Raw genomic sequence first — 9,760 nt, forward strand, 5'->3', positions numbered from 1 at the left:
GCGTTGATGAATGGAGCTGGATTAACAGCCCCAGAGAGTGGGGCTGAAGTGTTCAAACTTGACTTTGTGGAGTGGTTCAAAGTGAGCCCTTCAATTTTTGGGTGCCCAACTGGAGGCATCTTAAAAGGGCCTGATATTTAGAGGGTGCCTGCTCAGCCCTATCTGAAAATGAGGCCCCTCTAAGGTATTTCAACTTGGATAGTCAAAAATGGAGGCACCCCAAATCACCAGTCATTTTTCCAAATCTTGACCTAAAGAACTATACTGAGTCACAGAATAAGCACAGTGTTTGCAGTGGCAATGTAAACTTCCCCAGCCCACCAACCATTTCAACCCTACCCTAGAAGAGCCTTCTCCCAGGGTGAGTGTATTTCTGACTCCATGGGCTCCTGTACAAGGGTTCTAACTGGTGCTAATTATCACGGTGGTAGCTTTTAAATTTTTAACGTATGGAGATCAGAACCACACACAATATTCCAGATGTGGCAAATTCTACAAGACCTATTTGTCAGACAGAAAGAACTGCATATGCAGGAGGCAACAAATTGTAGACAGAGATTATCTGCATAAAGCACGACGATTCACTTACTTGGCATATGCCTTCTCCAAAAGGGCTCCCCAGAAGAGATTCTTACAAACGGAGGAGAGAAAAACCAGCTGACCAGCCTCATTGACTGGCAGTCGGTCATCAACTACCACATCAACCCATTCGCCAAAGTGCCAAAACTGCAAGGGGACAGGAATGAGAAAATATTTCACTGGGAAGTAACCTCCTCTTCAACAGTAGAAAAGGACCCATCTATTAGCTATGGGCTGTAACAGGCTGTCAGAGTAACATGTAACCTGTTAGAGGGTGATCATTCTATTGTGGTCAGTGGGTTCTGCGGCCTCACAGATGCAGCTAGTTTTTATATATGGGTGGGGTAAAGAGAGATGGGAGTAGCTCTCAGGCTAAAAGAGAGACCAAGTGTGTAAAGATTTGGAACAGATGGCAGCCATGCTGGAGGATGTAGGAGTGGGGAAGACTTAGCCGGGAGTAAGGTAACCATAGGGGCAGCCAAAGCTGGATAGAAGGATTGTGCATAAGCTTTTTATATTCACCAAGAGGGGTGACTTTATTTTGACTCTCTGAGTGTGTCACTTCATTTAAAGGGGGGTTGGGATGACACCCACTTCCTGACTTGAGTTACCTATTCACTCAGCGCTCACTGAGGGCAACGGGAATTGCACGTGGACTATCTGAGAACACGATTTTAGTCACGGCACAGTCAAGCATAAGGCATGGTTTTTGAGGACCTCCAGTGCTAGGGGGAAGAACACTCACCCGGAAATGGAAAATGCCAGCGTACTTCCTATCAAAGCTCTGGTTTTGCGGCATGACCATGGCCAAGATGTCTTGGTGGAACATCAGCGCTTCCAATGCGGCCAGGAACCAGCAGTTTTCTGTAACAAAAGAATGAGCAAATACACTGGGTGGAATCAAGACAATTATTGCCGTTATTGACAAATATTTTTGAAGGAAGCAGCGGGTTGGGTGCTTTTAAGTTATAACTACACCAAAAAAATTGGGATGAGCTAGATTTGTGTTTTATTAAGTCAAAACAGGTTTAGTGTTGTAACCATCCTCTCATAGCCTTTTCATTTGGAATGGAGTACAAATTAATTTGGAATTTCACACAAAAAAAGTTTTCCATGAAAATATTTAGGTTTTCATTGAAAAGAAACAAACCTTTTTTTTTTTCCTGTTTCAACAACCAGAATTGCCAAAACTTGAAAACTACGAAAATTTGAATTTTTTTCACAGTGAGAAAAATCATTTCCTGACCAGCTCTAACAGTAATGCTCTGCGTTTATTATACTTGTGTCTGAGGATCTCAAAGCACTTTACAAATGTAATGAAGCCTAAGAACATCTGTTACTCTTTTAAACCTGGGTAAACTGAAGCATAAATATGGCTTGTCCAACCAGTAAGTAAGTGGTGGAGTTGAGAATAGATCTTGACAGTTCTGCTCTAACCACCAGACCACACTCCCATTTAGAAGAGGACAAGTCTTCACACACCTTCACTAACTTACCCACCCTTCCTCTTCTCACTTCATAACAGATGCAAGTCAAGGTTGACACAAAGCCTGCATTGTGCCTACATACATGTATTGCAGTATTCACAGGCCCTTCTGCTGTCTATGTGATATGAAATACATTACATGCTCTAGTGACTAGGCACAGTGATGAAGCTTCTGTTGTTATCATTTACGTAGTATGCATGACACTTTATAGACAAGTATGAAGACAAGGTCAGTTCACGTTCCAGCACCAACATTAATAAAAGTCATGTTTATGGCACACAATGGAGCTTTCAACTAGTTGGGACACATCTTTGGATCACATCTTAGCCTAGAACTTTATCTTATTTGTTGAGCATATTATACAATTTCCTAATCCATTTTATGCAGAGCTGGAATGATATTGAAATCAACACCCTTTATATGTAGTCTTACACAGTCAAATTAAGCTCAAATTGCTCTGTGTATAGCTATATATATATATAAAGAAGAAAGGAGCCTTACCAACCAATCCTTGGCAGAGATCAAGCCGTCTGGCGTTTGCAGTATAAAATACTGGAGTTTTATGCAGCTCCTGGAAGGTACAAGACCAAGAGAGAGAGAGAGAGAGAGAGAGAATGTCAAATCATTGCAGTGGTCCTGCAAAACCTTGAGGACTGACTAGCTTTTTCTGAAGCCACTTCACCACTAATGGAGTGAGTTTCTGAGGAGTCAAAGGTCTCTCGGACATTCAATCACATTGCTTCTGGGGGTCTCTACCATGTGTCTAGAAGATGGTGTAGGGAAGTCACCTCACTCCTTCCTGACTAGATCTGGGCTAATCAGGGATTTTTCACTTTGCTGGCAATTACGAAAAGTCAGAAAAAAATTAATTCTGGATTGATTAAAATGCTTTGTCTCACTTTGAACAATCTGTAAATGTTTCGTGATTTTTTTAAAAAACAATGAGTGGAAACTGAAACCAGAAGTCATTTTGAACTGAAAAACTAAAACGTTTCATTTTGAAAATTTTACAGTGAAACAATGTTTGAAATGAACAATTTGGTGAAACTGACACAAATTTGCAAAACAACAGTATAGCCAAATCTGCATTTGTCACCAAAAAAAGTGTTTGGGTTGAAAAATTTTATCCATCTCTATTCCTAACAGGGCTACTCCTGCTGCTGCACGGGTCAGGTATCAGATCCTGTACGGACGCCATGAAATAACTATCCAATTATCACCGAGGCATTGTTTGGGGTTCCAGGGTAAACTGATTTTTAAAGATATATGAGAGATTTTTTCTCCCTTTGCTCCTCTTATAGTATAAATACACAGCAGAGTTGAGATGGTTTCAGTGTCATGCATTTATTAAACTATGCATTTATTACCTTAACATGTTTGGATTTCTTTTAGGTGTAGCCTTAACTTTGCATTTCCTGAGTTTGAAATGCCTGATTTGGAGATCATTAAAACAACCCCTATAAGATTTTTCACTCTTGGGTTCTTGACACGTATATTCAAAGTTAACTTTAAAGTCGTTTCTTGTCTTGAAATTCTAAAATGCTGCTCACTTTTTTACTCTTAGTACTGAGATTCCAATGATGTAATTCACAACAGAGGCTACCTCCTGTCACGTCTTCAATGGCTATGACTAATAACTGGGCTAGACAATGAAGAAAAAAAAAGACGATAGCTGCTGAAGAACTTTCTGAGGCTGTAAAAATTCTGAGTAATAGTTCAGAAAGAAGACGTATTATTACTCTCCAATGCCTCTCCGGGCAAATTCATTAAATAAATGTCAAAATTCTCTTTCACTATTATGATCCACAAATTGCTCAATTTAATTTTCTCACTGTCGTCTTCCCCAACAGGGGTGGCAGAGAAATGCCAAGTACTCAAAAGACACTTAGAGTAATTAAATACTAACCCTTACCTCAGATGAAACTGCTCAGCCTGTACTTAGGCGAACAGTCACAGAGTAGGTCTGCACTGCAATTAAAAACCCGCGGCTGTCAGCAGCGTGGGGATTTCAGAGCAAAAGGCCTCAAACCTGTGCAAGTACTTCCAGGGTACACAGGTAGAAATACAAAATGTGGAGGCTTTTCCAGAGCACAGGGCCTACTTTGCTCCATCCATTCAATCCTGCTCTAACCTGCCACTATGTTACTTTATTACTGCACCTATGAGGATGAACAGAAAGGTTATATTAGACACATGGATGGACTGTGGTATATTTTCCTCAATGCACAGACATTCTCTGCATATGTCACTCTCCATCAAATCAAGATGATATTTTACTCAGGGACAGATGAACATTACAAATTCTCCATAGTGTCATGGGCCATAAAAATGTCAAATAAATCTAGCAAGTAGTTCTGGGGCATGAGAGTATGGGGAAATTCTTTTCTACCATAAATCTCCCCACAAATCAGCTCTTCATTAAAACAAAGGAGAACCATAGTCTGTATTTTGGAGTAATGTCCTACAAAATATAGTCTGAAAAAAGAGGGGTCAACATCTTGTCCTTTGATACATGAGCATGCATGTCCCAGTGACATTTGAGGCCAGAAGTCCTTTCAACATTAGAAGGACACAACATGTTCCACTTGTGTTCATCTCTGTTTAAAGGGGAATAGTAGACTCAAATCAATACCAACTAAAGTTTGTTAATCAATTAAAACAATCTGCTCTAGGTCTGTCTGCAGAACATGTGTTAGCCCAAGGTGAATGTTAATAGCTGAGTTACATATGAACCCTTGAAAACGGGGCTGTTACATCTGCCATTTATGGCCTGATTTTCAAAGATATATCTACAGCTCCTATGGATTGCAGTGGGAGGCGTGGGAGCTCAGCTCTTCCAAAAAACAGGCCAAACCCTATGGCTAGAGTATGACTTAACCAACGAATGGAGCCCTCCATCCAATGGCAGGATTTGCAGGCAGACAGGACAGCGTGATAGGTTGAGAAGGAATCTCACAAATAATTTTGAATGTAACTTGCAGTAGGATTTGAAAATGTCAGGAGCTCTCCCTTCAGCTGTTCCAGGGCAGCTGTGAAACTGCAGTTACACCAGCTTCCACATGAATGTAAGGATGTACTGTTACTTTAAATGCCCATCTCTGGTGGCTTTAAGGCATAACTAAATGAATACTGTAGACGTGCGGCCACCTCACAACACCCCCGGTGGCCGAAGGGCGGCCCTGCAGGCAGCCTCTCACCTCATTTCCCCTTTTTGGGGCCCCAAATAAATTCCACGTAGGATTTTTCCAGTCAAATCACACCAGCCCTGCTGATTAACTTGAAGTTCAAAACTAGACACAACAGTCTTCCCTCCAGCCTTCAGCTGAGTAAAGCCAAAACTCTCCTGGTCTGGTCAAAGTCCTTCCCGTCTTAGCCCCTCTCAAGCTGAAGCAATTCCCCTGACCTCAGGATCTTCCCTGCAGGAGGCTTTTGCTCTCTCTGCAGTCTCTCTACAACCTGCTGAGCTTCCCCCTTGCTTTCTCCTCTTTATAGGAAATTGCCTGATTCCCCTCAGGTGGGACTCATTCTGTAACCAGGGTTAACTTGCCCTAGGATCTCCAGCCCAAGGGCAAGCCACCCTGTTTCAAAGACCTATTAATAGGTTGTTCTGTGCTAACTCGGAACATTAATGGCTATCCAGTGTAAACAATCCCTCACATAAGAACCGTTCACTGAACATCACTTACATGTGGCCTCTTCCACTGTAGCTTTGGGGGCAGTTTCTGCAGCAGTGATCCCATTCCAATGGAACAAACATCAGCTGGGAAGTTCTCATCCTTGAACAGGCATTTATTCTTCAAGCATGTCTCCAACAAGGTCTCGTAATTCTGATGAAGAAGTTTGTTGGGCTTTTGGAAGGCTACTCTGCACGAAGGCACCCGTGGCTTTGATTTCCCTCGTCTCAGGAACGAGAGCCAGGCCATGGTGGTGATAGGAGAAATTCCCAGATAATGATACTTTAGGGGTCTTGTCACTACACAATGCCGGAGGACTCTTTCGACCTTCCTTGTGCAGAAAAGTGTCTCGTTCAGTAGAGTTCCTGGCTGTTAAAGTAATTGTAACAAGCAAGTTTAGTCATAACTGGTTTTTGCATTTTTCAAGAATAACCAGCAGAGAGGGATGAATCTCAAAGGCAGAGTGGGCATCTTACCATCTCTCTAGCATAGGTTCTATCATAGCACCCAACACTGTGGTATCTGAGGCTTCAACTCTGTAGACCTGATCCAATGCACATTGAAGTCAAAGGAAGGACTCCCATTGACTTCAATGGACCTTGAATTAGGCCTTAAATGCAAGACCTTGATAACTAATTTTAAGCAATACACAAGGATATTCTGAGTCTCTCCCCATATTACCTCCCCGGCGCAATAGACTATTCTAAATCCCTTCTAAGACCTTTTCCTATCATGCCACAATCTTAGTAACACCTTTATTCCAGTCACCTGGAGTCACACGGACATTACTAACAAAATGCTCATCTCTGGTGGCATAACTAAATGAAGACCTAGGAGTAGGTTGTTCCATGCCAACATATAACGTTGCAAGCTATCGATCTTAAACATCCCCTTACACAAGAACCATTCACTGTACGACAACAAACCAAAGAGTAACACCAGCTAGAGAAAACAGAAAGCCATTACTGATAATCTGCTTTTGGATTTCCTCTGCTGAGGTTTTTTCCCCCTTTCTAACTGTTTTGTTGGATGGTAAATCCTCCTATTCTAACAGCCATTCCACCCTGCTGAATGCAACACACCCGCTATAGAAATCACACCGAGGTTTCTCTTCCGTTTACATTAAAGGCAAGACAAGAATTTCTCCTCTCCTCTCATGTGCTGTGACCCACAAGTGTTAAAAATGTTCTTGCACAAATTTTTGGTGCCACATGCCTATTGGATTTCCTTTAGCAGCCAAGCTAAAAGCTAACAGAACATCATCCTTTAGCTCAAATGGCAGAGCCCCCTGCGCATGGAGCAAGAGAATCTGAGTTCTATTCCTACTGCGATTGGGAATGTCCACTCAGCCCAGGTGCACATCTTAGTGATAACCAGGAAGTTCCTAAGGGACCCTGGTTATGCTACTACAGACTGAAAAAATGAATTAGTCTTGAAAGAAAAGTGTCTCACAGGCAGTAATGAGAAGGTGAGCATTTGGGAGGCTCTTCTGCAGCAGATACTCTGCAAAATTAAATTTCATTGTGTCACAGTAACCTCAGAAACCGTACTCACTTGGAATCAGACATTCCAGGTTCAAATGTTGCTCTCATCAAGGAACTCAAGTTGATATGCTTTCCCCATTGATAGCGCCTCAAAATTCAGAAGCCAGCCAAAGTGCTGTATTCTACCTTCATTCCACATACAAAGTGCTGTATTCTACCTTCATTCCACATACAGAGTTCCCACTGGCACAGACAGGATCCTGGAGCAGGTTGTTTTCAGGGGCCAGATCGTCAGCTGATGTAAACCAGCCTAGCTCCATTGAAGTCAATGAAGCTACACTGCTTTACGCTGGCTAATGATCTGCCCCTAAGTCTGTAGCTGTTAGCGGTGTAACAAACGTCTCTGTGCTAAAAAGTGAATTTAGTGGACAATGCTATAGTCCTGTCTTTTATTGCTGGCTCATCCATCATAGCAGAATGTTAGGTATCAAAACAAAACACCAGTAGTCAATCTGGAAACCTCACAAGGAGGCTGAGTTTCCTAGGCTTTGGTAAAAGTTGCTAGCGCACAATAATACATTGTGAAGACAACATTGCAGGCACAACACCCCATCTTTGATTAAACAAGCGTGTGGGTATTTTGGTACCAAAACTCTAATGCTGGTTCCCATTACTTCAAATACATTTTAGCAAATAAAGTTATTCTGAAAAGAATCACTGCCTTTTGTTTGTTTAAGTGAACTAAAGCACTTCAAGGTTAAAGACCTTGCTCCAAATCCTCAGTGCTTAAACCACTGCCCTAAAGCGTTAAGAGTGACCTCTGTTGACGTCCAGATTTTCAAAGCAGTGCCAGGGATTTGGCCATAGACTTCTATTGATCTTAATAAAAGATGCAGGGCTGAACTGCCTGCACGGTTCTCAAAAGCTCAGCCGATCAGTCTACATGCTGAGAGTCACATAGCAGCTTTTAAGCACCTTGGCTGAAAGTTTCAAATGACCATTCAGATCATCAGATGCCACCTAAGCCCCATGGAAACTCATGAAAATAAGCCTTTTACATCTGCAGATCTGGCCTGCAGTGCTCGTAGTTAAGCACCTAAATCCATACTTAGGCACCTTAATAACGGTCGTGATGATCAGAGGCGCCGAGCACATATAACTTCAATTCAGTCAATGGGCCCTTCCTATCTCTGCAGCATGGATTATGGGCAAATGTAGCCTAAAGTGTCCCCAAAATGCATAGCTCTTGATCTTGAAATGGAAGTGTGCACAAGGTGTAGATTAGTCACCCCCTCACACACACCCCATTCCCAGGAATTTGGTGGGCAAGAGCCTTTGATGTGTGGCACCCAGATCATTTGATCGAGCCGGTCTATCATGGCTTGCACCTGCTCTGTTTGAAATGATCCGATATGAAAACACCCCGATTTCTCTTTCTTTCCCATCTCCTGTTGAAGAGCGAAGAACAGCAGCAGCAGCTTCTCTGTTCAGTACAGCTAGTTGCAACATGTTGCAAATATGCCCATTTGAGCTGATAAAAGAACTTCATCCAAGCATGACAAAAGACAAGTAAGTGCTGCGCTCCCCTCCTCCACTTGGAAAATCCTAATCCTCATAAGTGCATGCAGGCACCAGGCAGCCTCTGAACTTCAGCACCAAATCACTCTATCACTTACAAATTAAACGTCCTACCTTCTTCCAGGTGGCTTTGCTTCCTCACAAGAAACAGTAACGTTCCACCATCAACACCACTCTAATGGCACCTGTTTTTATATACGCACACTGTATACGCATGCATGTGGTATATCCTGTCTATGCAAATCTAATACTTTGTTTCCACCTATCAAGCATAAGAAAGGGGAAAGAAAATCAGTTTCGTGGTATTGAGCAATAATAGGCATTTTCTGGAGACCTGCCCAGGAGGCAATGTCCCAGTCCCATTGGTGGACGTGAAAGAACATGTCAGTCCGCCACCTTTTACCAGAAACTGACACATCCATGGTTTAAATGGCAGGCAGTTTCCTTGTTTGTATAGTTGTTTCTCTACCAAATCTCAAAGATAAAACAGGTGACACTGTTCACACCCCGCTGATAACGCATGATGAGTGGATTTATTTGACTCTGTCCAAATGCATTTACATTGGATTTTTCTTCTCAGGAAGGGACTCCAGCTCAGAGTGGATTGAGACAGCACGGTGTTTTGAATTGTGTCACGTTGATGATTAAGACAAGTGCAGTTTCTGAAAAAAAAATGGAAATTCCAGGGATATGATCTTCTGCTACCACCATACAAAGCATCAGAATTATTCAATAGCTATGGTCAAACCCTGTCAGCTTACTAGACAGAAAGGATGGTCTTGTGACTAAAAGAGGGTTGGTCTTGTGGCATGGAGCTGATGAGATTTGACTGTTCTGCAAACTCACTGTGTGTGACCTTCAGCACGTAACTCTATGTCACTGTGCCTCTGTCACCCCTATGTAAAACAGGGTTAATAATACTTTACTTTCTCTATTCAGATTGTAAGCTCTTGGGGCA

General features: G+C 42.3%; 1 protein-coding gene across 1 annotated transcript in view; it reads right to left on the reverse strand.

Annotated features, from left to right (window-relative positions):
• Positions 1–9,458, reverse strand: part of LOC311518688 (calpain-14-like) — a 29,893-nt gene extending 20,435 nt beyond the window's left edge. Inside the window, exons 1-5 of the mRNA XM_084624687.1 lie at positions 9,364–9,458; positions 5,753–6,109; positions 2,568–2,637; positions 1,325–1,443; positions 590–726 (exon numbers count right to left, since the gene is read on the reverse strand). Coding sequence (XP_084480813.1) covers positions 590–726; positions 1,325–1,443; positions 2,568–2,637; positions 5,753–5,989 — 563 coding nt within the window. The 5' untranslated portion in view covers positions 5,990–6,109; positions 9,364–9,458. The remainder of the gene's footprint in view (positions 1–589; positions 727–1,324; positions 1,444–2,567; positions 2,638–5,752; positions 6,110–9,363) is intronic.
• Positions 9,459–9,760: the final 302 nt, after the last annotated feature.

This window comes from Lepidochelys olivacea (assembly GCF_965140295.1).
Source record: "Lepidochelys olivacea isolate rLepOli2 genome assembly, chromosome: 3".
NCBI classification, from domain to species: Eukaryota; Metazoa; Chordata; order Testudines; family Cheloniidae; genus Lepidochelys; species Lepidochelys olivacea.